General features: G+C 26.0%; 1 protein-coding gene across 3 annotated transcripts; it reads right to left on the reverse strand.

The window, feature by feature from the left end:
• On the reverse strand, window positions 1-27799 carry LOC100206191 (mitogen-activated protein kinase kinase kinase 7). 3 transcript variants are annotated; one of them, XM_065793082.1, is made up of 16 exons: window positions 27636-27799; window positions 23349-23461; window positions 23126-23236; window positions 22892-22963; window positions 22585-22630; window positions 22362-22506; window positions 21887-22011; window positions 15384-15417; window positions 11112-11197; window positions 10978-11035; window positions 10819-10891; window positions 2413-2470; window positions 2053-2315; window positions 1911-1966; window positions 438-528; window positions 1-300 (listed from the first exon to the last, which is right to left on the reverse strand). In XM_065793082.1, exons 1-16 carry the CDS (start codon window positions 27649-27651, stop codon window positions 211-213), a joined length of 1437 nt encoding a protein of 478 aa, XP_065649154.1. In that variant the 5' UTR covers window positions 27652-27799; the 3' UTR covers window positions 1-210. The 3 variants fall into 3 exon arrangements, with proteins under 3 accessions (XP_065649154.1, XP_065649156.1, XP_065649157.1); XM_065793084.1 differs by having other exon boundaries at window positions 23095-23236; window positions 27636-27688; XM_065793085.1 differs by lacking the exons at window positions 21887-22011; window positions 22362-22506 and having other exon boundaries at window positions 27636-27779.
• Window positions 27800-27883: the final 84 nt, after the last annotated feature.

Below are 27883 nucleotides of genomic sequence, written 5' to 3' on the forward strand. Positions count from 1 at the left end.
TTTGTTACACGGCGTTATTTATTACAATAAATTCAAACGAGCAACAAGCATTAATAAAACTTAAAAAATATAGTGCGTCGTTATCCAATCGTTATTTAATAAATATTTGATTTGCCATTTATTTTAATCAAAAAAAAAATAGTCTTATTTGAAAAAAATATTTCGGTAAAATGGCTTTTTTATTATAAATTGAAATAAATTAATAAGAAATTATCGATTTATCAAAGATTTTTTAGCGAACTTAGCGCGTTCATTTTCTAACAATGGTTTTATAGTCTTGAGCATTTCCAGTAATTGTTGCTAAAATAAGTAAATAAAAAATAAATAAGCAAATAAAAGATAAATAAATAAATAAAAATAAGTAAATAAAAACACTGAATACATGAAGCAAATAAAATAAAATCAAACATACATAAATACAAAATAAAATATCTGACCCTGCTTTCTTGAGCTGCGATAAAGTCGGCCAGACAAGGATCTTTACTTTGTTCTTTATGTAAATCAATTATATTCTGTTTCAAATTATCTCTTGAAATAAATCATTAGTCAAACCATAATTAAAACGTACAATTATTTTACATTTTACGTATATATAAATAAATGTAAATTCAAAAATACATAATTATAAATTTAAAAACCCCTTATTATTATCTAATTAACTGTATTCAACACCTATCTAATAAGAGATAAAAACATGAACTTTATTAACTAAAAATTAATTTTATTTTCATTAAATATCAGCAAGCTCTTATTTGCATCAAAGAACTTAAGGATAAAGAGAAAGGGTTTGGTCAATTTGTTCAGAAATAACATCGAAAAGAGTGCAATCTTGAGATTGAGAGTCTAAACGAAAGCACATAAAAGTCTGTGTGAAACCTAGTTTCCTGACAAATGGGTGAATTTTTACGAATGTAAATGTCCAAGCCAACCATGTGACTATTGGAATCTTTACGAATTAAAGAAAGATAATTAACAACATTCAAATCACAAGATGAGACAGCTGAACTCAAATTAGTCTCACAAAGAGCAAGTAGGTCTGGTGAACTTTGCAAGATGAGATTCAACAGAAGAAAAGTTACTTCGAAGACCACAAATATTAGTGAATCAAAGATTTAGAGAACTTGGTGATGGTGATGATGGCTTTTTGTGTTTTATAGTTTTTGATATTTCTGTTGTTGAGATATTGATATTGGCAGCACACATTTTTCATAAAAATTAAAGACCTTGACTTAAAATCCCAATATTATGATACTGTAAATATTATGATGGTGATTCTGGTCAAATCCTATTATCAACATGTTGTTAACTATTGCGCAAAATTTTAGACTCAAAATCTGACTTGTTTAGGAGAAATATTTGTTTAAAAATGTAGTTAATCTTTTTTTTGCTGACTCAGCATATTCAAAGGTTTTATTAGGTTTACTCTAAATGATTTTTAATAAATAGTTTTTTACAAATACTGCATCAAAATTAACTATACTGACTATTTAAATCTTTTTAACCACCTTAAGACTTTAAAACATTGTCAGCGATAAGTAGCAAAACTTATTTAAATCGTTAGTTCGATAGCTTTTACATAAGAAACTGCTTGGCTCGCCAATTTCAGTCAAAATAGAATGTTAGTTACAAGAACATTTGTTGCAAGATGCTTATTTAGAATTAATTTAAATAAGAAGCAAAGGGGCGCAGTAAGATTCATTCTCCACACGAGGGCAGAAAGAAAATTTTAGCAGCGAATTTAATTTACTTAAGATAAACAGTCCTATTTATGATACACTAACTGACATATAACTGCCTTCTAAGAGTCTTTTACTACACATCAAACCCTGAGTTTGAAAATTTATCTTAAACATTAAAATTAGGTTTTTAAGAATTAAAAAAAAAAACTAAAGAAAAAACAAAAAAATTACCTTCTTTGTTTGAGAAACTCTATATTGCTTTGGATAGATATATACTTTTTTAATGCCTAAATGCAAATATCAAGAGTACAAATATTTTAAAAAAGAAATTATTTTTAAATCAGAAAGCTTACAAAAAAAGTAACCAACATACTTCCATATAATTTTCATATATGTGATAAGATCTTGGATCTTCTAGAGGGCAAATTGGCATCAAGTCAGGTGGAATTAAATTCCATTGGCTTTGACATGGATCATAAAACTTTGAAGATTGGGTTGGTGGCGTTAATTGAAAGTGTTCATTAATTCTTATTGGAGACGTAGAAATATTTTCAGGTGTTATTGGTTGGCTGGATTCAATATTTCGTTCTTGGTTGTTTTGTTTGATGGATACAGATGACGGAATTTCACTATCAACTGTTAAATAAAAAAAAATTGTTAAACTTAAAATTTTAAAAACATTTTTAATTTCCTCAACTTTAGTTTTATTATTTGTAACAGAAAAGTTTCTTACCCCAAGATAATTGTTTATAAGCAGGCTCCATTATAGGTAATCTTCCACCAGTGACATACTAAGTAGTTAACATAAACACTATGTAATTAACATGAACACCATGTAATAAAAAACTAAATTTAACATTTTTCAACATGTTTCAAATTTAAATTTAAAATATATAACTTTAATTTAGAATAAAAATTTCAAAACTTTCAATTTTTATTACTTATAAATAATATTTAAACTATTCATCTATAGCTAAATACTTCTTTTTTTCTTTTAATTCAGACTTTTTATTTTATTTTAATTCAGTGTCTTACCTATAGGTAAACATCTTCACTTCTAAAAAGGCTGCAAGCAACCACTGTTAGAGTTGGAAATTACTGGAAGAGAAACGATAAAGTTTATAAAACAAATTTTTTTTCTGATTTGACCTAACCTGAATCCATCAAGACGAATGGCATGCTGAAGGAGAAAAAAGTTAAGTAGCAACAATATGTTCAACAAGATAGAACCTCCTCAAAAAATGCCATTAATCACATTAAAAAAATAAAAATTAAAATTAAAAAAAAAATGAAATAAAATAAACAAGTAAAATAATATTTATATGAACTCAAATTATCTTTTTTTTATTTCATCTCCTTTCATACTCTTGTTTTTTCTTAATGGTTTTTTATAATATGTTTATTATAAAAATGATTTAATTCTGCTTGTAGTTTAGTGTCATATTTGAAAAAATGAATGACAAGCAGATTGAAATATTACAAATAGAATTTATAAATTGAAAAATGAATACAATAATTAGTTTTCAAAATAACATTGTCACTTAATTTTTATCTATAAATTTTATCTTTTCTCTACTGGTAACTTTTAACTCTAATAGTGGTTGCTTGCAGCCTATATATACATATATATATATATATATATATATATATATATATATATATATATATATATATATATACATATATATATATACATATATATATATATTTATATATATATATATATATTTATATATATATATATATATATATATATATATATATATATATATATATATATATATATATCTTTTTTACTACATATATATATTACTATATATATATATATATATATATATATATTTATATATATATATATATATATATATATTTATATATATATATATATATATATATATATATATATATATATATATATATATATATATATATATATATATATATATCATGGCCTACTTTATTTATACGCCGGATATTTTGAAGAAAAAAATAGAAGGCCAGTTTTTAAAATTGTAATGTTTCAAAAGCTTAATATGTTTTGAACATTTTTAAAATTATTTTACTTTCTAAATTTAAAAAGTCCACTAAAGTTGTATATATTCATAATTTTAGATATTAAACGAACATTTATTAAGAAATAAATAAATAAAGAGTCTTTATTTTAAAATTTAGAATTAGTAAAAACAATGTAAGAAACAAGAACAGTTAAAAAAAATATTAAAATATTTTTCTTTTTTCATTAAAAAATAAAATAATAATATTATAAATAATTTATTAAACATTCTCAAATTTTTTCTTTTTAAAAGATTTTTCATGATCAACAGCTACTTCGCTGGTAGAGATAATTCTTTTATTATTAAGAAAAATGTTGATAACAGTTCTTCCAGCAAGTTTTATCCCAATTTTCTCATGCATGGGGCAAGAAAAAGTCTGAAAAGAGTCATAAAAGTGGTTTAAAAAATATTCTAAAGCTTGTCGTGCATGTAAATTAAATTTCTTTATTTTGTTATAAGAGTAGTCAATCATAGCAACGGATGTGCAAACATAATCCAAAAGTGATGGTGAAGGAATAGTGAGACCACCCCAAGAATAATTGTTAAATAAGTATGATCAGGATTGCTTTCATCAATATTGACACAACATAAAAATTCTTTACAACCTGTACCAAAACGTTTTTTAAGTTTCTTTGCTATATATCCAGCAATATGAGCACCTACTTCCCTACTATCTAGTGCAAGTGTCATGATTTCTGGAGTACACTTAGCTTTATCAATATCAAGAAGAAAGTTTTTCAAATCTGTTAAATTATTTTCTGACTCAAAGGCATTTTCAAACTATCATCAAAGTTAATAATCTTTAACTATACTTATGATTTTTAATATTTTTTCAGAAATAGTGACATCTTTTAAACCCACCAAAAATCTTATTTTTGGTGGGTTCTTATTAGTGTTCTTATTAGTGCTGCAGCTGTCTGAACACTTAAAGTAAACTTCTCACAGTTTGGTATCTTTTGTGATTGCCAAGCTTCAATTGAATGTGCCATTTCCCTAAGTTATTCAGGTTTTTTATCACCAGAAACAACTGCATTACCTAAAATATTACATGTTGAATATTGACATTTAGAATTTGATAAAACCCACCACTTGTTAAATAATGTAAGAAAATCTGCACTACTATTAAGATCAGGAAAATATGAGTGAATCGCTGCAGATGTAGTTTTATCAAAAATTGCAAGTGCTAAAGAAACATTTTGTTTAAAATTGCCAGGATGTAATACTTTCATTGTTGTTTTTGGTGCTTTACGCAAGCCAGCATCAAGAGCGAGGTCTTTTTCATAAATATTATGGAAGATGCTCCATTTAATTTCTCCCCCACATACAATTATAGGATCTTTAAATCCATTAAAGTTAAAATCTGGAAATAAAAATCTTTTGCTATTTAACAAATTATTTCTGATGTTTTTAATAAGATGTACAACATCAAAACAAAAGTAAATTTTTTTAGATTGTAAATAAAAAACAAATCTTCGGCTTTTTGATTCGATGCACAAAAAATTTTTTTAAAACAAGAAACATTAGAGGAATGGTTGTCACACACAATAACTCTAACATTAAATTCACATTCAGTTAAAATACAAAGACATTCAAAAACTTCTTCTTTCAACCATTCAGCATTGATTTTTTTTTCAGGAGACGTTTTAATCACATATGGAATGTTTTGTTTCAGGCCAACTATCATAAAACAAAATATTCCCTTATACATTTCTCCAGACTCATCACTACCAATCATCTCTCCAGCAAAATACTCCTCACATTTTTGCAAGTACATTTCGTCAAAAATCAAGCAAATGTCTGGAGATATCTTACCTTCTAATTTTAAACGTTTTGCACAACTTAGAGCATCAATATTTCCGCTAGTTATTTTTTTAAGTAATGATAATGATGGCAAAGGCAATCCTTCACGCAAAAGTTGGTATGACTGCATAGAAGTATATCGTAATATCAGTGAATATTTTATAATATTGGCTAAAATAAATAGGTTTTTTCATATATTTAATTTGCTGTAATTCAGTCAATACAGATGAAAATTATTCGGCTTGTGATTTAATGTAGGTAGGAAAATTATGAAGCATACTTTTACAAGATAAACGACAATCTCTTCCTTGACGAAATCACTGAGGCAATGGCAGAGGTGAACCTTTGTAGAATAATTTAAAATGCATCTCATTGTTTACAGGAATGCACGAATGTAACTTCTGGAATAGATAAAGTACTATGACTCAATTTATAAAAAATTACATGATCATGATACTTCAAGAATGAAAAACCATCTGGAGCAAGACTTTCAGTAATATCGTCAAAGCTACTAATCAAATCATTCAATAAAAACTGTTCATATTGATCTGGCTGAAATATTTTATTTAGTTGGTGATTTTCTTAACGAATTAGAAGATTTTATAAGTTGTAATGAACCTTCTTCAGTCAAATTTGTGCAATCAAAAATAGTTGGAATAGGCTTTAGTTTTTTTATTAATCTAAAACGTTGATTCGTGTTACCTTTCTTAAAATATTTTTTTTCAAAGTGTTTGATGCATGTAACGGAAGAATTAGTAGGTGTATAATCTTTTCTATTTACAAATTTAATCCAATTTTTTTCTAACTCTTCATTTTTTGGAAACGAAAATACTACTGTAGATACTTCACCATAATGATAATTTGAGCGACAATTTACAACGCAACATTTGTTAACCATCTTTTTGAACTTTCAAAGCTGCTTCTTTAAAAACACTTTTTGAGCAAACTGGCCTTCTATTTTTTTCTTCAAAATGCAAAATATCCGGCCATGTAAATAAAGTAGGCCATGTATATATATATATATATATATATATATATATATATATATATATATATATATATATATATATATATATATATATTTGTATATATATATATTTGTATATATATATATATATATATATATATATTATATATATATATATATATATATATATATATATATATATATATATATATATATATATATATATATATATATATATATATATATATATATATATATATATATATATATATATATAGTCATGGAAAAAAGTTTGGAATCACTTTATTATTTATATTTCATTTTATACTGTAATTAAAAAAAAAGGTGAACTTAAAATTTCACAAAAACACGTACCAAACATTTTACACTATTTACTAACAACTACAACAATTACAGTTTCACGATACAGTACTTAGTATAATCTATTTTGGCCTTCAGAGCAGCCGCTACTCAATTAGGCATGGAACAAGCTAAAAATTTGCAGTACTTAAGTTTCAGAAGCGGAAGAGCTGGAAGAATGTTCTGACATTAGAGTTGAAGCGACCTCTTCTTGACTTTTCCTGGCATCTTTGGCATCCCTTTCTTTTTGTTTTAAATATTTTTTTGCTCGTTTAATTTTTCAAGATTCCTGTTGGGCCAAATGCTTATCCATACCTCCAAAACTGGAACTGGAGAGATCTTCTCGCTGGGATACCAGAAACGCTTTGACTTCCTTATTGTGCATAACCTGCAATGTGTCTGAACTTGCAGTATCAAAAAGTTCATGTAAATCATTTTTGAAAATTTCCTCTTTCATTCTGTATCCCTCGAAGTTTTTTGTGCAACTTTTTTTTAATGACTTGTAGACATTAAGTAACTTCAGTAATTTTTTGGCAGCATATCTATCTGGCGTAGTCGGTATCCTAGCCTTTTCCAGTAACAAAAGACGGATAATATGGTAATATTGGCACTTGAGTTTAATGATTTCTTTTCTTCCTTGTGATAGTAAAGGAAGCTTGTCAAATAAGATAAAAATTCAAAAATTACATAATATTTTTAATGTCCGCTAAAATTGTTCAACTTTGCGCCATCTCTAAATATTACTGAATCTGTCTCATTTTTGGCTTAAGGACTCCTCTCATGTATAGAAACAAGAGGAATTATGACCTAAATTTATAAAAATAAAACAAATTTTAACACCGTAACTTGGACCACTCTTATATATATATACATCTTCATATTCATATATTCATATATATATATATATATATATATATATATATATATATATATATATATATATATATATATATATATATATATATATATATATATATATATATATATTTATACACTCTTGTTTGGTAATTTTAATTTTACCATTGTCAGGTCAGTTTCAGGTTGTTTTTTTTTTTAAATTGTTTTAAAAACCGAAAAAAACTTTTTTTTTTTAAAGAAAAAAGTGTTTCCTTTATTATTTGATAGACTACCTGCTCCAACCAAACCCTCCACTCCGGGCATGATTTACAGTAAAAAAAATAAAAATAAAAACATTTTATTAAAAATAAAAACATTTTATTAAAAAAAATAAAAACATTGTTTATATTGTTAAAAACATTCAGAATGTTTTTAAAAACCTTCTGGTCAATTAAATTTGCGTTTTTGTAGTTTTTTTAAAAAACAATTAACTTGTAATTAAATTAATGGTTTTGACTTTTGTCCAACACGCAAATGTTAGGCGAAAGTCAAAAGTAATTAAAATTAACATATGTGTAGGCGTACGAATCATTTTTTTCCTTCCGTGCTTCCCAAATGCAACAAACTATTGAACTATATATATCTATATATATATATATATATATATATATATATATATATATAGATATATATATATAATGCGGTAGTGGTGTAGTGGTAAAGCGCTTGCTTCAGAAGCGAGAGGTTCCGAGTTTGATCCCCACCACGTCCTTGGTAGTATCGCACTGAACTTGTTTCTCCGCGCAGCGGCCTTGTTCGTCGAGGTTCGTGTTTCGGAGTTATAGAGTTGAGAGAGGGTTATAACCACTATTGAGTAGCCTCCTCATCTGTAGTGGCCTTCATGGCCTTGAGGAGGTGAATAACAAAAAAAAAAAAAAAAAAAATTATATATATATATTATATATATACATATATATATATATATATATATATATATATATATATATATATATATATATATATATATATATATATATATATATATATATATATATATATACACACAGAAGGGTGCAAAAAAAAAAAATAATGAATGACATAGTGAGAAAATGTTCTTTTATAATTGGTTGAGGTGACTCAGATTTTTTAATATAGATGGTGCATACAGTGACGTGGCTACTGGGTTTAAGGCCCACCCCCACCTCCCTACCCCAAAAAAAATCCTGTCATAGGGGCCTTAATGTTAAAAAATTAAAAAAAAATGGGCTACTCTAAATTGGGGTGTTGTGAGAACCTAACCATGGCTCTGGGTCCATAGTGACTTTCATTCGGTAAAAGTTGCTTTGCATGTTTGGGGGTTGAGTTGTTTGATAATTTACTTCCAACAGTGTGATTGACCAGTAAATAACTTTCAACCATGTCCAATCTTTGTGCTTAATGTACCACTGTATTCCTTTTTTTGCAATTAATTTCAATAACAATGGATTTTTTTAAATTTGGTTTCCAGTAAATGAATTTACCTAGAAATTTATTTGAGGAGATATTTGCAAGGTTCAAATCTTTTATCTTTTATCAAAAGTTTTCAAATCAAACTTTATCAAAGAACATGTGATTTTATGATCTTCATTGACAGGGTTAGAAATGAAATTTTTTAAACTTTAAATGCTTTCTTATGTTTCTGTGAGACCCTCCGTGTGTCTCTTTGGTCAGCAACTTCAATAGTGTCAAATTTCTATATCTGAAAGCTGTTATGTAAAAAATTAAATGTTAAAATGTTGCTGTTTTAATCTGTTTTTTTTTGAACTAAATTATTTTATAGCAAAGGATTTATTTTATATAAACGTCAGTGTATTCATAAACCCCTTCCTCTAATTGCCTCTTTTAATTTAGCTTGATTATACATTTTACACTTAAAATCGAAAAAAATAAAGGTAATGTGGCTTTAACCCTACTTATATTATTATTTAACCCTACTTTATAAAGCTAATGTTTTTTTTAACCCTACTTATATACACTTTTCCCTAATATATTTGGCACACTTTACGATTAAAAAACAGACTTTAATAAACAGAAATAATACATACTAATCCAAACTTTTTCATAAATAAAAATAAAAACAAACAATAATTATAATAGCAAATTTAAAAATTTATAAAAATCCTTCATACTTAGATACTACCTTTCCAAACCCTCAATTTTTGTTCCAAAACCCTAATATTTGTACTAAAGCTTCTACACCAACAATATTTCACATATATATATATATATATATATATATATATATATATATATATATATATATATATATATATATATATATATATATATATTAGGGTGCATCCAACGCCCCATACATTCAAAAATTGATCTGTCCCTATTCTTAAAACTTTCTATTGGTTCTCACAAGACGCCCTGTTAAATTTTTTCAAAATTGAATGAGATTTAGGGGGGCCACCTCAAGTCTGAAACTTGCAACAAGACCCTAAACAGAAGGAAAAAAAGTTTTTCAAAAGTATGACATGTTGGGTCTCAAAAGAAGCAAAAATTTATAAAAATTTCAAAAATAACAAAATTTTACACAAGAATTATTATTCTAAGTTTTATTGCATAAAAATTATTATTTCTTAACAAAAAGTTAAAAAAAAAAATTTTTTTCATGTTTTTGTCAAAAAAATTTTTCGAGGTATTTTTAACAAAAAAATGATAACTATTTTTGAAATTTTTATAAAGTTTCGCTTCTTTTGAGACCCAACATGACATACTTTTGAAAAACTTTTTTTCCTTCTGTTTAGGGTCTTGTTGCAAGTTTCAGACTTGAGGTGGCCCCCCTAAATCTCATTCAATTTTGAAAAAATTTAACAGGGTGTCTTGTGAGAACCAATAGAAAGTTTTAAGAATAGTGACAGATCAATTTTTGAATGTATGGGGCGTTGGATGCACCCTAATATATATATATATATACATACATACATATATATATATATATATATATATATATATATATATATATATATACATACATACATATGTATATATATATATATATATATATATATATATATATATATATATATATATATATATATATATATATATATATATATATATATAATGTAATCACCAAGTTGGCTTTTTTTAAGAACTTGACAATATCAACAAAAGCAGGTCGATCTTTTTCTTCTTTCTCCCAACACCTAAAAGTAAACAGCTTAATAAGTTTTAACAAAAAAGTTTTAAAAAATTTCATTTTTATTATAACACTTTGTTCATAGCTTCAAACCTTTTTATAAGTACTTCAAAGCATTGTGGTACACCTTTTATTTGAGCAGGCCGAACCCCTAGAAAAAGTTAATAAAATAATTATATAAACATCTATATTACATTATTTTATGTAATTTTAATAATCAATTGTACCGTGCATAACTTTCCACATAATTTGACATGGAATTCCATCAAATGGTTTTTTTCTTGTTAGCATCTCCCAAAGTATAATACCAAAGCTTAAAAAGAAATACAAATTTTTTTCACCTTGTTACTGAGCTCATTAGCTAAGAAATAATAAAATGTAATATTTAATATATGTAATATGTTAAATATTATGATATAATATAATAAATTTAAAGAATATGGTGTGATATAATAAAGTATGAAAATACGTTGTGTGTTAAATAATACGATTTATTCAATCTTTAGTCATACTAATGTTTGTAAATAAATATTAAAGAAATTTTTTTTTTTTGATATTATAATATGATTGCAATGTTATTGAGTTGTTGTCAACCTTCCTATGATTAATATGATTATCGAGACTCTTGGTTAAACACAGTTGACCCATAAAACACTGTTGACCCATAAAATACTGTTGACCCATAAAACATTTTTGACCCATAAAACACTGTTGACCTATAAAAAGGTTTTTCTCAAATAAACATATGATGAATATTGAGTTATTTATTTGTTGAAAAGTTACATATATTCTTTACATCAAAGTAAACAAATAAAAAATGTTCCAACAGGTTATAAAAGTTCTGAAAGGTTGTATTTAAGAATATTCAAGATTTTTTTATTTTGGTTCATAGTTTTAGTTCTTTATTTAAAACTTGAAAGTTTGTTGGCTAAACTTAATTCTAACTAGTTAATAATGTAATTAATTAATGAAAAAAAAACGTATAACAAAATTTAACCAATTGAAGCGTAACAGCTTATTTATTCAGTTAACCATAGTAATAAAAAATTCAATAAAATAAATTTTACATGGAAAAGAGATACTCAAATAGTTAATAACTAAACTAAGAAGATTTAAAAAAGGAAAGAAAAGAAAACAATTAAAAAAAAAAAAATTGTTATCCTTGGTATACATAATCTTGGTATACATAATCTGTCAGGGTGTTAAGATGGATACTGTCAGTTAAATCCTGGTATACATAGTATGCCCTTAGGCTGGGGTGTAAATAAACAAAAGTGTAAACTTCATCATTAAACTGTACTTATTTGCCAATCCATGTGTGAAACCAGAAGCAGTTGTAAAAAATAAAATATTTTACAGGAAGTGCCCCATTTTGACCCTTAAACATCAGACAGGTCCGTAATATTATAGAAAAAAAAATCTCTTTAAAAATATCTCATGTTGGGTCTCAAACAAAGCGAAATTTTATAAAAATTAGTCAATTTTATTAAGATTTTTTTTTTATAAAGTATGATTGTTATTTTTGAAATTTTTTCAAAATTTTGGTTCTTTTGAACACTTTAAAAGAAATTTATTTTCTATAATATTAGGGACCTATCTGATGTTTAAGGGTAAAAATGGGGCGGTTCTCCATATCTTATATTACCATTTTTATTATTTTTTCTTCATTTGCAAGTAGACACAACAAAATATTCATTGATAGACCAAACTTTTATTTTAATTCCATCCTAACCTATCATATAGGCCTAATGCCCATATGATAGGTTAGGATGAAGTCTGTGAGTTAAAGTCCTGATATAGATAGTCAGTTAAGATGCTAAGTGAGGAAAGAAGCTGTCAGTTATGTCCTGGTATACACATCCTGGTATACCATAACATAACTGGCTGATAGTTAAAAATAACTACTCTATAGGCTGAAAATGTATAGTTAAACATTGTTACTTTTTTTCTTGACAGCTTATCAGCTAAATTTTTTTTTTACTATTATTATTTATTGTTGCCTGAAATTTTTCCTCTAAGCTACAAAACTCTAAGTTTTAAAAAGTATGGAAAAAAACCCTGAAAAAATTAAAATTTGAAAAAACTGCCTGTGCCAAGTAAAATTAGGAGGTTTGACAAGCACAGACAGAGTTTAAAAAAAAAGATATATTTTCAGTAACAATATGACTTTAGGACTTGACAAAAAGTAATTTTTTATATTTTCATTAAGAAATTATAAAATTTAAATCATTCAAAACTTAAAAAACTCTAACTTTATTATTTGACATGTCTTATTTGACATATTTAAAATTGGATATAGAAGTATTACAACTTGTGGAAATCTTTAATCTGGAACTTCTAGCAGTATTATAAAACTTATTAAATTTTTCTAGATTTTTTTAAAGTTACCAATCTAGGTCTATATAAAGTTTCCAAGAACTTTATATTCTTTTACAGTTTTCCAAGATCTATATAAAGTTACCTAGAATTTTGTGTTCTTTAATAATTTTGTTTCAGAGCGTATAAGCTTCCTGGCTAAACAATGCTAAGTAAAAACTTTTAATGAATTTTTATTTAACCGTTGTTTCACAATAAAAATGCTTCCACTACTAAATGCTTATGATGAATGTGTAAACCAAGCTAGTTACAGGGGCAGATCCAGCATTTTATGATCTTTGAGAAAACTCCAAACAATTATATGCTTATAATTGTGTCAAATAAGGATGCTTTGCAAAAAGTGGTAATGATTGGGACCTGAGAATAAAAAAGCCTAAAATTTTTGCTCCTTCTGCGCCAAAGGTGTGATCAACAAGTTGATAAAATATATTTTGCACCTTTCTCAACTAGATTTATATTTATTGATAAATTTTAAATTTCATAGTATAATATTTCAGCGTTCAAAAGTTATGACCATATAAAGTTTGAACAACCCACAATTTGAGGTGACAATTTTTGTAACCCCCCTCCCATTCCTCCCCTAAGCATAGCAATTTTTTGATATGAATGGGAAGGTATTACATTATTTGACATAAGTATATAAATGTTTGACATAAGCATATAAATGTTTGCAGTTTGCTCCATGTCTGGAAGTTAGCTATCTCAAAGACCAAAAATGCTAGATCCGAATTATACCTCTTGTGGTTACAATTTTAAAAATAGCATAAAGTTTTTTGTTAGTCACTATAGATGCAAAGACCAAAAGAAGGAACAAGATTGTTAGCCAGTTATAAACATTCTTTGCTCAAAAGAAGATTCAGCAGGAAGATTTATATCTTATTGGGTCTTAAAATCATGTTTTTGATGCTTCACATAATAATGAATGTAGTGATCGATTCGTTCCATAACCAGTACTTTCCTTTTTTACTAATCAAGCCCCAGTTTAAGTGTCAAAAATCATCTAAAAAATAAAAAAATAAAAAAATTTAACTTGGTATTCTTAATTTTGATCTTAAAAATGAGTGGGCAACAACCATTGCAACAGAATTTAGGAGTAAAAAAGTCATCATTGTGAAAATTTAGATAAGTTGTGATCATAAGATTTAAATTTGCATTATTTATATAATAAGATTGGAGGCGAAGCCTAGAAGACATCAAAAGTGTACCTAGGTACCAGATTGAACTATTATCATAACTTTTAATACCCAGAGTTTTACTGTTAAAGATTAAAAGAAAATTGTAAAGAACATACAACTATTCTGTTATGATGTATGATAGTAGCTAAATGGCTACAAAGGCTTATGATATGGACTTAAAAAAAAGATGATAACCATATAATTTTGTAGCATTGGCCTGAATGACGGGAAATCAAATTGTGGACATAAATAAATGTTAAAAATAGTTGTTGTATCCCTTTCTTTATTATCTAAAAAAGTTAGGATTCATTCAATTAATCAATCACAGCTACAAAGCTAAATCCAATTTAATTTTATCAAACCTGACCCTGGTTTAACTCATTCCTTAGTCAATTATTAAATGGATGATAAACTAGGAAAAATCACCAGCATCTTCAACTGCTTGATTTTTAAAAAAAACTTCAATTTCAACCATAATCATTCCGATATATTTTATAACTGGCAATGTGAGCCATGATAATTAAGCAGTCTCTAATTGTTAGCATCATTATAAATAATATTTATAAATAAAAGTTCCATCTTTATTCCGTCTTAATTAAAATCATTAATATATAATAAACTAAAATATTAAATTATTACTTTAGTAATAATTAAATTTTTTAATATTAGTCAAGTCAATCATATTTAGCTTGAGTTATTACAACAAATTTTAATTGATTCTAATTAAATTAAAAAAACAAAAATTAACAACAACTTTGGGATTGAACTTCTCTTAACTTAATACAAAGACAAATTTATGATCTGTTAACTGAAGAACTAAAAACAAATTGTAATAAATTTTTTTTAAATTTAATTTAAAAACTTATTCTATCATTATTGAATTTTATTAAATTCAAATCTTTATTTTTTAAACATTTGGTTTTAATCCACTAAAAAATGTTGAATTACCTATAAACATCACACTTCTCACCATATCTTGAACCTAAAAAGTAAACTTATTCAAGACTAAATTTAAACAAATACAAAAAATTATAAAAAACAAACTTCATCTTTTTTTTTAATACCTAATAAATAAATTTTTATATTTTTTTAAAACATATACAATATAGAAGTGAAAAAATGTAAGAACAACAGATCACTGAGCACATTAAAATAGAACACAATGAAAGAGAACAACAGTACACTAGCACAGTGAAATAAAACACAGTAAAACAAAACAACAGAACACTGAGCACAGTGAAACAGAACAACAGAACACTGAGCACAGCGAAACAGAACAACAGAACACTGAGCACAGCGAAACAGAACAACAGAACACTGAGCACAGTGAAACAGAAAAACAAGAACAGAATTACAAGTTTATTTAGTTCATTATATACAAATATTTCTAGTATTTTAAACATCTTAAGATTTTGTCAAACCACTTGTTTAATATATATATATAAAAACAAACAAACAAAAAACAATCATACATATATATTGAAGATAATTACTAATAAAACATTACCAAAAATTGAAAATGTCTAGAAAAAAAAAAATAAGAAAGTGTCAAAATTATCAAAAACATTTTGGATTTTATGTGTTTAACCACCAAATTAATTACACAAATAAATATACATGTAAATATCTAAATTTACAAGTATATAAGTTATCATAAGAAAATTTAAGTTGCTTAGTTACCATTTTTTTGTATACAGAAATGTTAATAGACATTAGTTGCAAAATATAAATTTTTTTTTTAAATGTGCGGCAAACTTTTGGCATACAATTTTTATTTTTTTAGAACACAAAAGTCATTTTCACAGTGCAGATTTAGGTCCACATGAAACATCATTAATGCATTTGTATTAGTAAAAATAAACAGGTAATTATACATCAACACACAAAACTAAAAAAAAATGTGAATAAATATCTCTTGCTATAATTGGAAGTTTTTATTTCTTCGGATAGTCTAAAATACAATCTTTTTTAACTTGATTCTAATATTTCTTTACATATCTTATCATAAACTCAACAAACAAACAAAAAAATATTTTTGTATCTTGATCTTTAAATTATATTAAAATAAATTAAAAAGTTTTTTCAGCTCCAAAAAGAACAATATCTCTTTTAGAAAGGACATACCAGCATGCCAAAGTACCAGCTTAAATAATTTCTAAATAATTTCCTAAACATCTAGCAGTTTTAATTACATTATCAGTTGGTAGTATTTCCAAAAGATTAAAGTGCTTAACTGTTTTCCTAACTGCTGATTCAATTTGTAGAAAACTTGAAATCATTTTTGACTTTTGTTTCCAAAATTAAAGCCAAATTTTAACTAAACTCATTAAGATAACAGCGTTTAAGGACATCATTTCTTAGAAGTTAACCTTTAAAAAAAACTTGCAATCATTTGAATTTTTTAGATAGTGGGTTTTTTTTACATCAAGCTCACATAGCTCAACAGCTTTTTTGTTAGCGATAGCGATAATTCTTCTTGATTGACAGAGATTTGATAATTAGTTCAATTATTGTCATCATTAACTTCTTCAGTGTCCTCTTCTATGTCGTCACAAGACCATCATCAGCTTCTATGTTATCCCAACATAGAAGAGGATGATGACACAACAAAACCTTGATTTTCTACTAGATTATTTGTTTTTTTAATAAAATACATCAACTACTGTCAAGTAAATTTCATGAAAAAGATATAGTTAATAAATTGTTTAAAATTTACCGTTTTTATTTTTATTAAACTGGCTCCATATGTAACCATTCCAAAAATATATCTGAGATTAAACTCCAAACCTTTAAGGTTTGTTTCAATCAATTTAAGACCATCTTCAGACTTCATTGAGCCAATAATCCTCAACAATCTAAGGCATCGAACTGAATTATCTGACACATGTAAGTTTAGGCATATATATCTTTGATTTCTTTTGTAAGTCCAATCATTTAAATCAATAAAAAACACCATGCTTAATCATTTTGGACAAATTATAAACCTTTTTTTGAAGTTTTTTCCATATTCCAAAAACGTTGATAGAATATTAATAGCCTGCTTTGAACTTGGAATTTTAAAACTATGACTAGCCTACTCTTTTTGAATATCTATACTTTGTAATAATTTATAAATGGGAAAATTTTTTTTGATAAATTATAAATAAGAATAAGATCAACAGCAACCATTCAAGCCAAATAAACTTGGAAGAATCTTTCTGAAAAAAAATGGCAACAATTGAAAGTTGACTTCTTGGATTAGGTCTTGAATTTGAACTTAATGTTAATTCTGACGATGAAGTATGGCGAGAAACTCTTTTTTATTTTTATATCTTCTACTTTTTCTAAATAAGAAAGTAATGGCATTGTTGCTTGTTTTGTGCTATAAGTTGAAGGAGAATACTTACAATTAACAATATTTCCATCACTTGTTGAATTTAATACTGTTTCTGAATTTTAGATTTTTTTTTTTTTTTGAAGACTCCACCCATTCATTTTCCTTCTTTTTTTTCTATATTGTTAGAAAAAACTATAAAAAAAAAACTAGATAAATAAAAATAATAATCTAGGGATTAGATACATATAACGACTGAGGGTTTGGCAAACCCTCAAAAACCAGATAGGTCTCACAAAAACCAAATAGTAAATTTTAAAACTGGTAAAATTTGACAGATAAATAGTTACTTGGAAGAAAATAGTTGTAAAAAATGGATTAAAACAATATGTGAGAGTGAAAATAGTTTTTTATGCTTCAAATTTTCTCCATCTGTTACAAAACAGCAGTAGGTCCATTTGCCTAGGACTTAATGCATTCCTTTGTATTATTTCTGGAGATTGAAAAAGCCTAAGGTTATAGAACTTGAAAGATAAAATGATAATGATAAGCAGTGCTTATTAAAATTTTAGTAAAGATCATTTTTTTTTATCTAAGTGCTTATTAAGCACTTAGATACAAAAAAAATGATCTTTACTAAATGTTTAATATTTTTAATGTTTATTTTTGCCAGTATTAAACAACTTGCGTAGTGTGAGAATCTGATTTTTAATTTAAGCTTGTAGAAGTTTTCTTTTTTTTCTTTTTATAAGTCCTTCATATGGACATTTGCCATTGGATGTAGCAAAGAAGTAGTGCTCCACATTTATTTTGTTATTTATACGTAATACATTAGGTTTTAAGAGACATTTGTAATGCAACGCTGTACACAACCCAACCCTGGGCTATCACAATTTTATTATAGTAATTACTTTTTGTGGGTAGTTGAACTTTGACCATCGAGAGTGATTTGGTTAGAAAACAATAAACCCCTGTTGGGTCATGCTGAAGATGATCAGAAATACTTAGATGCATTAGCAGTAACATTAGAGTTAGAACAAGACAATGTTGCTTGATTGGTTCGCTAGTGAAACCCTTGTGCATCTTGCACAAGAATAAATATAATTTTACGCAAAACCCATAAGAATAAGACATGTGTGATAGTATAATATTTGTTCTATCTTTAATAAATACGAGGATAATACTTCTTTGAGAAAACTATATACAACTTATTTTTACTTAGTTTTAATGAACTTGATAAAGCTAGTATCAACTTGGTTCAGTTAATACACATTATTTGTGAGTGATCTTATCATTAAAATCATTTTTCTAAAAGATATTTTTCAAGTGGGTCTTTAAATTGTTTTTACCAGGGCAGTTAGTACATAAATAAAAGTGCCTGATAGTAAGAACATACACAAACCAAGTTCCACAACTGTCAACTATGATGTGCCTTTTGCTCCAACTTTGTGTTCAGGGTATATCGAACTTTAAATATATTTCCTTTAAAGATTCTAATATTAGGTTTTTTCGTGTAGTTCTACAGTATTTACTCACACAGAGACAAAGTTTTTTTCCGGGACCTTGCCTTTTTGTCAGATTAGTAAATTTTACAAGGATTTTGTGTAACAGGATGCTACTTTTTAAACTGTAGTTTAGCAAGTATGCCTCTTCACTTTTCATCTTTTGGTCTTTCTTAACAAGATGCTTTAAAATTATATAAACATTTACAAGTTTTTCAAGTTTTTCAATTGACCAAAATTTTTTAGTTAATGTTAGATCTGAATTTTCATTCCTTAATACTTACTTATTTTTTTAATTAAGTCTTAAGGTTATTAAAGTTTATGCATTTTTATTTGTTTAACATCCTATTTTTTTATTTTTTCCTTATCTGTTACTTTTTTCTGCTATATTTTTAATTCTTATATCTAATCTTTCAAACAACACTCCCGGATAATTATAAAATGGGACTTAATACCTTTTATACCCTAAAAAAATTTTATTTTCAACAAAATTTTATTTTTCATATTTTTCAATAAATATGAAATTTTTTTAACAGGCTAGCTCTTACACTTGCAGTATACTACATTTGTTTTGTTTAATGCATAACTTTAATGCATAAATTTAACATTTACCACAAGTGGTTCCATAAAGTAAACTAGTGTAATAAATGGTTTGGTACTCTCTGCCAGTAAATATACTGAAATTTTCAGGATTATGTTTTCTGCATAAAATCTGAGAGTTGTCAAAATTTAAAGCAATTCTGAGTTGGTTCATATGGTGATTTGATATTGAATAAAAGATAATTTTAAAACTGTATCTTCATTATAGGAAAAAAAAATTTTATATCTCATTTGATTCACAGAAGAGTTGGACATTCATTAAAAGATGCATAAGTTAAAACTTATGCGTAGATTTAAAAGTTTATCCACTCTTCATCATTCAATTTCAATCTATTAAAAGGATAAATTATAAAAAAAGAGTTCAGCAAAATTAACATTTAAATGGTCAAAATGGTAACCAAAGAAACAAAAAGTCAATCTAACCAAAAGTGTTAAACAAAGTAAGCAAAGTTATGTTTTTTTGTGAATTCATTATACTTTTTTTGTATCAGTTGCATGCAAAATACTTAATTTTACATTTAATTTTCTGAAGTTGCGTTTTAAATTAGGTTTTTGTCACAATCACCTTTTAATAAATGTGGTGGTGGCACAAATTAAATGCGGTAGTAGCATAGCTGTAAAAAGCGCTCACTTTATAAGCAAGTGGTACAGAGTAAATACACATCATCTTTCTAAAAATAGCATTTTAAACTTGTTTCTCTGTGCAGCAATAAGACTATTTTTTAAGCTTCATGTTTCACAGTTGAAGGATTGAAGAGGAATATAGCAGTCATAAAAAAAAAAAGAAGAAAAAATAGCTCCCTAATATATAGTAATAAAAATTCAGTTTTTTGAACAAAATTTTTTTTATTGCAATTTTTCTATTTGGGCTACTGAAATTTGAATGAGATAAAGATGTTTTCTGAACAAAATATATTTTATTCTTTCTGCTTAAATTATTTCAGTTTTTTGAAATAGTTCCTTATCTTTTTATTTATTGATAACTTTTTCTTGGAACATAGGAAATAACACAGTAATACACTTTCTTTGTAGTAACCGAAGCTAAGAAATGCAAAAGTTGCAAAATATTAAAATAAAATTATATAAAAATGAGAGAAATTGCCTTTTTGTAATTTAAAATAATTAGGTTTTGGTATGTCTATTTAAAGCTTTTTTATGACACATGTACACACATTCATATATTTTATAATCTAAAATAATTTAACTATTTTTTAAACAAAAATTGGAAGAAAAAAATAGTCTGCAAAAGTGGAGTCAATATGAATTTATACATAATGTATTTATAATTAAAAATAACAATATGAATTTATATATCATGTATTTATAATTAACAACATCAATATGTATGAGATGTTTTCAATGAAAATCTCAACTGTCAAAGTCAACTCTAAGGTCAATTTCCAAATCAACTCTCCGATAAAAAAGGTGTTTCTAAACAGTTTCATATTCTATCAATTTAATATTTAATGTAATTTTTTTATTTTTAAATGGATCCAAGTGATTTGATGTGTGGTTTTGCATTTTTTGGTGATGGCGGAAGTTGAGAAACATTATAGATCTAATTTTTTTCAGCTAAATCAGTCAATGAATACTTTGTTGCTTCTTTTCTATGCAGCTCTTAAGACACTGCTACAAGCACTACTATATTATGTTCTTACATGAATTCATCTATATTAAAATACAAAGCATTACAAGCACTACTATATTATGTTCTTACATGAATTCTTTATCTATATTAAAATTGTTACAGAAAATTGGTATATTTATTATTCTCTTAGATATTATTTAAATCTAAACCAGCTTTGTCAAAATATTAAATTCTAAGACCCTTCTATACAAAAAAACAGAAAAATTAACAAAATTGTATTATATAGGAAGAACCTAAAAAACACCAACAAGTTGACTTTAAGAAGTGAAATTTTTAATGAAGCTAGTCATACATATTCCACTTTTAAACTTTACTTCCACAAAAAAAAGTATTTTTAAAACACTCTAATATTAAATTACTAACTTAAAAATTCAGCTATTCAAGCTACCTTCAAATACCTCTGGTGCCATCCAAGATGGAGTTCCTTTATTAGAAGTCATATCTGAATGAAGATGACAAGCTGCACCAAAATCGCAAATTTTCAAAACAGTGCCAGATTTCATCAATAACATGCTGCGTATTAAAATATTTTACAAATAAAAAATATGTGAAAATTTAAAGATTGATTTTACTTTTTATTAAACTCAACATGAAGTTACATTTCATTGAAAATATTCTTTGATCATGATACAAGCTGTTAAAATTTTGTTCTCTTGTTATTGTCATTTATTTGTGTTAACATTAAGTTAAATAAAATAATTTTTAAATCTCATTTGAAAAAGAAAAAAAATCAGATCAATTTTAATAAAGGTTTATATTTTTAGAATGTCTTACTTATTCTTAGCAAATTTTTTTGTTTATAGTAAGTCAAAATCATGGTTGATAGTTAAAGATAGAGTATAACTAAGTAAGTAATGATATACTTCAATGGTTTCAGATCTCTGTGTATAATAGGTTTTGGCTTTATATTGTGAAGATACTCAACTGCTTCAGCACATTGCAATGACCAATTTAACACATGAGCAAATGTGTAATGTATAGTTTCAGTATCAAGTGGTGTGTGCAGCACTTTAAGTAACAAAAAAAAGCAATAAAACTTTGAAACAGATATAACAAAAAATAATCAAAATAAATAAATTTACTTACAAGTGTATAATGAACCACACTCTGCCAACTCCATCACTAAACATTGCTTAAAAAAAAATTCACCGCTCAACATTATATAAGTATATAATCTAAAACTTCTAAAAAATTGACCACAGTTTATAGCAGTCAATAAAAAAAAACTTTTTAATTCCAATAGTAATAATTTTAATTCCAATAGTAGAAGTTATAATAGTTGACATCAAGTTTATTTTTATTTACTTTTTAAATCATTTTTATACTTTTTTACATTTTAATTTCCAGTTATTCAAATAAATTATTTAAAAATAAGATGTAACTGTTGTTTTACTTTTGGTCCATTTACAATTGTTCCATATAGTTGGATAATATTTTTGTGTTGTACCATTGATAAACGCTTTGCCTAAAAAAAATTTGGACTTGAAAAAAATTGAAAACAAAATAAAAACTTTACAAGAACAATACTTTGTCAAAAATCCAAATAGAAATTCATAGTATACATCACAACCAGTTGTGAAGGTTGCTAATTTAAACCTTAGTAAATTTGTTAAAGTTCAACATTTACTTCATCCCTAAACTCTTTTGGATCATTCTGATTTTCTATAGTTTTTATTGCAACCATTTTATTCTTCCATATTGCTTTCTGAACAGTCCCATATGCACCTCTACCGATTATCTTAAATTCAAAAAAAACAATTTTGTGAAAAAAAGTAACATTTATTATAGAAAAAAAAGTATTGTATTCAGAAAAAATAAAATAAAATCTGAATATATATTAACAAACACACTTCAAATGATGTAAGCTCATTATAATCTATTTCATTAATAAATCCACGTGGAGGAGATGAAGGTAAACCATGCGAAGGAGATAAAATAAAGTGATCTAACTTATTGTGAAAGTCTAAAAAAAATAAAAAAGCCAATTTAACTATTAAAAAAATATATCCATTCACTTAATACATTCTGAATACTGGTTGTAACAAAATTGATATCTTGTTATTTATTTTCTTCTTCCATATATATAATATTCCATTAATTCAACAATAAAATATGAAAATTTACAATAATAAAACAATAAATTAAGATGAACAAGGTTAGACCCCACTAATAATGTTATTATACTACACGTATACATTTTATTATGTATAACTAATGATATTATTTACAATAATATTAACAATTACACATAGACTCATGGGAAGCGTTTTTTGAGAAAGCTAACTTCTGACCTGAAGATATTTCCAATAATTTTTATGTTCATATTTGTATCAAATAAGATGATTTTGGACCCTGGAGACCTTTATTTGGCAGTCAGCAAATATCAGCCAACTAGGACCTTTTTTTTTAAAGTCTAATTTGGCAAAAAACAGACGCATAACCCTTCCCCTTTTTTTAAGATCTCTTAGGGACAATTCTGAATAGAAGCTTGGAACCAGGGCCAACGATGTCAGGGGGTGATGTGCGCCTACTTTTTTTCTAAAGTAACTTTTTTTTTTTTAGACAAAATTCTAGATATAAAGGACTTTTTTTAGAAATAAACGATTGTGCCCCTCCACTTTGAAACCATTGCCATCGGCCATGGGAACAAGTAATGTCCTTAAAATGAGAGCAATCAATATATAAATCTTTTTTTTTCCACCATTATAAGTTTATATTCGTTGACAAATTTCCAACTTCATGCAACCTTTTGACATTTTTCTTGCAGCATTTAAAAATTATTAATCTCTTGGTATTTAAAAATTATTAATCTCTTGAAATTTAAAAACTTTGAAAATATATAACTTGAACCCACCTCAAATTGAGGAGGTTACGATTATACATAATAATATTTTTACTGCAGTAGCTTAATGAAACAATAATAATAACAGATATAACTATTATTTTTCATATTTATGCTTAAATAAAATTTTCTTAATTTGAATACACCACTACTGCATTATTTTCTTAATTTGAATACACCACTACTGCAGTATTGGTAGAGCACTCACCTCATAAGCAAGAACTTCAGAGTTTGATCCCCACCATGCCTCTGGTAGTATCCTGCTTAACTTGTTTCTCCACGCAGCAGCCTTGTTTCTCAAGGTTTGTGTCTTGGAGTTATAGAGTTAAGAGGATTGTAACCACAGCTAAAGTAGCCTCCTTAACTGTAGTGGCCTTCTTGACCTTATAGAGGTGAATTAGCATAATGTGTGTGTATATATATATATATATATATATATATATATATATATATATATATTATATATATATATATATATATATATATATATATATATATATATATATATATATATATATATATATATATACACACATTATGCTAATTCACCTCTATAAGGTCAAGAAGGCCACTACAGTTAAGGAGGCTACTTTATATAACTCCTAACTGGTTGTCAGAAAGTTTTGTTGACAAAAAGTAAAAATTAAAATGCAAGACCGGAATTTTATTTTTGTTACTTGATAGACTGCCTGCCCCAACCAAACCCTCAGTTTATGTAGCAGCATTCTCTTGCGAGTCAGGCTATAAGATAGTCAATGTAGCAACACTCTATTGCAAGTCAGGCTATGTAAATTATGTTAGTGTATTTTACAAATAGAGTGCTCAATGTTCTTAAAGAACAGAGCAATAATAAATTAGTAAAAAATATTTTACAGGAAGTTATAAATTATTATAAAAAAAATTTTAATTACTATATATTTTTTGGTTAACGGGAAGTTACAGAAAGTAATTATTAAATGAATTTCTTTGGAATGAAGATAGTTTAATTTGGTCATTTGTTTTCATAATTTTTTAAGAGGTATTTATTTTTGTGCCTACATTTAGAAATTAATTCAGATTTTTTATTTAATAAATTTTCCTGATTTAAATAAGTAATTATTTCAAACTTTTCTTGCAAACATAGCATACATTTTTTGGAAATGTTATTATAGGCTGGGGCAGATTTTAGAATAGACCATTGTAAATAAATATTTTTATTTTTTTATTTTAAATCCCAAATATATTTTGACAGCATAGTTTCTTTTGAATATTTTTTTCGTTAAAACGATTGTTTGTGGTTGGCATAACGTTTTTTCCATTTCCCCTATGTTAAGCCAATATATTGTTTATCAGGTTTATTTTGTGAGGAAACAATGCACTTGTAAATTACATTTTTCGAAAGGCATTTTCCATTTAGAGGGCAATCTATTTTTTGTTTACAATTACAATAATCAGTGTTTTTTTTTTTTTATATGTTCATTTTTATTAATTAATGCGTAGTTGTGGCCTTTTATAATTCTTTCTAAATTTTTTGTACAACTATAACTTACTTTAATGGTATTTCAGTTAAAAATCTTATGTAATTTATTAGAGGGAGGAAAATATTTGTCTTCTAATTTTAGAAAAATTTTACCTATATTTGTTGAAACATATTTGTTATACGGGGGGTTAAACCAAATTATTTTTCTATTTCTATTACGATTTTTTGCAATTTTCTTTTCAAATTTTAACTCGAAATTTGGAAAGCCACCTTTTTAAGGGCATCTTCATAAACGCGTTTAGAGGAGTTAAAAACATTTTTATTCGAAGAGTTTTGGTTAAGCCTATTGTTAATTGAAATTAGAGTTTATTTTAGAATTTGAGGGGGATAGTTCGAATTCACATTAATATACAATAATTCGTCATGAGAGGTTAAATGTGACATCCAGAAAACTCACTATTTTTAAAATTATGTTTATTTCAATTTGGAAGCCAATGTTTTTAAAAACTTTAATAATATCTTTTCTAATTTTAATGAGTTGTAGCCCTTATTTTTATGCATTATTATTTAACTGTCGTCACGATAAAGACCTAATTGATTATTTATATTATTTTAGCTAGGGTATTTAAAATATATAAACCTACAAATTCGCAAATTTCTGCTCCGCCGTAACTTCCCATTGTTACATCAAAGCATTCGTGTGTGGCTTTTTTTCTCCATGTTTCCTTATTAAAATAGAGAAAAGTTTTTCTGCAGTGCTTAATTATACGGATAGCGTCCTCAGTAATTTCTAAATGGGATTTTCCAAATTCTATTGTATTATCTAAAATTTCTGCTGTGATTGAGGGGTAAAAATCAATAATATCAAATTGTTTAAATGTGCATTTATTTTTATTGTTAATTTTAGAAAACCAATCTTTAACATCAGTGGTATTTTTCCACTGATGTAAACCTAATTTTGAGCTTCTAAATTAATGGCGTTTTCCAAGTTTTTTGGTGCTTTTGTATAATTATTAGAAATATTATAGCGCAGTATTTTTTTATGAGTTTCTGGGGTAATCTGGTATCAAACTAAACATTTAATTAAATGTTTAGTTTGATACCAGATCTATTATGCCTCAAATTTTTTTCAAATGGAAACTGAATATCTAACTTGATAAATGATATTAGGCCACATTGACAATGCATTTTAATTATGGCAAGTATTTGAAATATAAAAAAAGTTATAGTTTCTCTATTTGTAACAAAATTTAATTGGTTGTTTATAAATTTAATCACTTTATTAGTTTGTATATTTTGTCATCAAATTGGTAAATAGGTGAATTAGCAAACTGTAAAACAGTAAACATTCTCTGGTTCATTTTATTCAAAACAAAAAACAAATTATGTTTTTTTAAGGCAACACAAAAATTAGTAAAGCCTTTACTAATTTTTGAATCTAATTTTGAATCTAATTTATATTAAACCTTTACTAAAGGTTTAATATAAATTAGATTCATACAAATAAAAGCGTAGAAAAGAGCAGAATCATTTTGAAATTTTTAGTAAGATTAATTATTTTGTTATCGATACATTAAATTTATGTCTCATGAGGTTTTAATAATACAACTAATGCCACGTATGTTCTTAATGATAAATGATATGACATGTATTTTGAGAACCCCCTAAAAGCAAAAATGATTGAGAAATTAAAAAAACATAGTCACATTTAAAAAGGATTTTGAATCTAAACTCGAAGCACATAAATTGTGGATGTCTTCAGGTTTAGTGCCCTGAACTCAATAAAGCCCTAAGGCTTCTTTGGGTTTTTCTGGTGAAACTATATTAGTTACTTACCATTTAGACTACACATGTCGATTGTTTCAGCATATATTAATAAATTATATACAAAATTTGAAATTTCATATATTTTTAATAATTATTTCTTTATTTCAAAACTAAAATTAAAAAAAAAAAGTTTGAAAAAAAATTGGAATAAAAATAAACAAATAATTCGCCGTAAAAAAAAAATGTTTTTTTTTCGGTAGCAAGCAAGACTTATTGCTTTTCATTGGTTTAAGAACATCACGAGTCAAGTTTAATTT

This window comes from Hydra vulgaris, chromosome 03 (assembly GCF_038396675.1).
Source record: "Hydra vulgaris chromosome 03, alternate assembly HydraT2T_AEP".
NCBI classification, from domain to species: domain Eukaryota; kingdom Metazoa; phylum Cnidaria; class Hydrozoa; order Anthoathecata; family Hydridae; genus Hydra; species Hydra vulgaris.

Coding starts and splice junctions, on each gene's coding strand:
- LOC100206191 (XM_065793082.1), bottom strand. Junction 22,507..22,584: donor GTGTGGTTCATTATACACTT/GTAAGTAAATTT, acceptor TGTTACTTAAAG/TGCTGCACACACCACTTGAT. Junction 2,316..2,412: donor TTATAAACAATTATCTTGGG/GTAAGAAACTTT, acceptor TTTATTTAACAG/TTGATAGTGAAATTCCGTCA.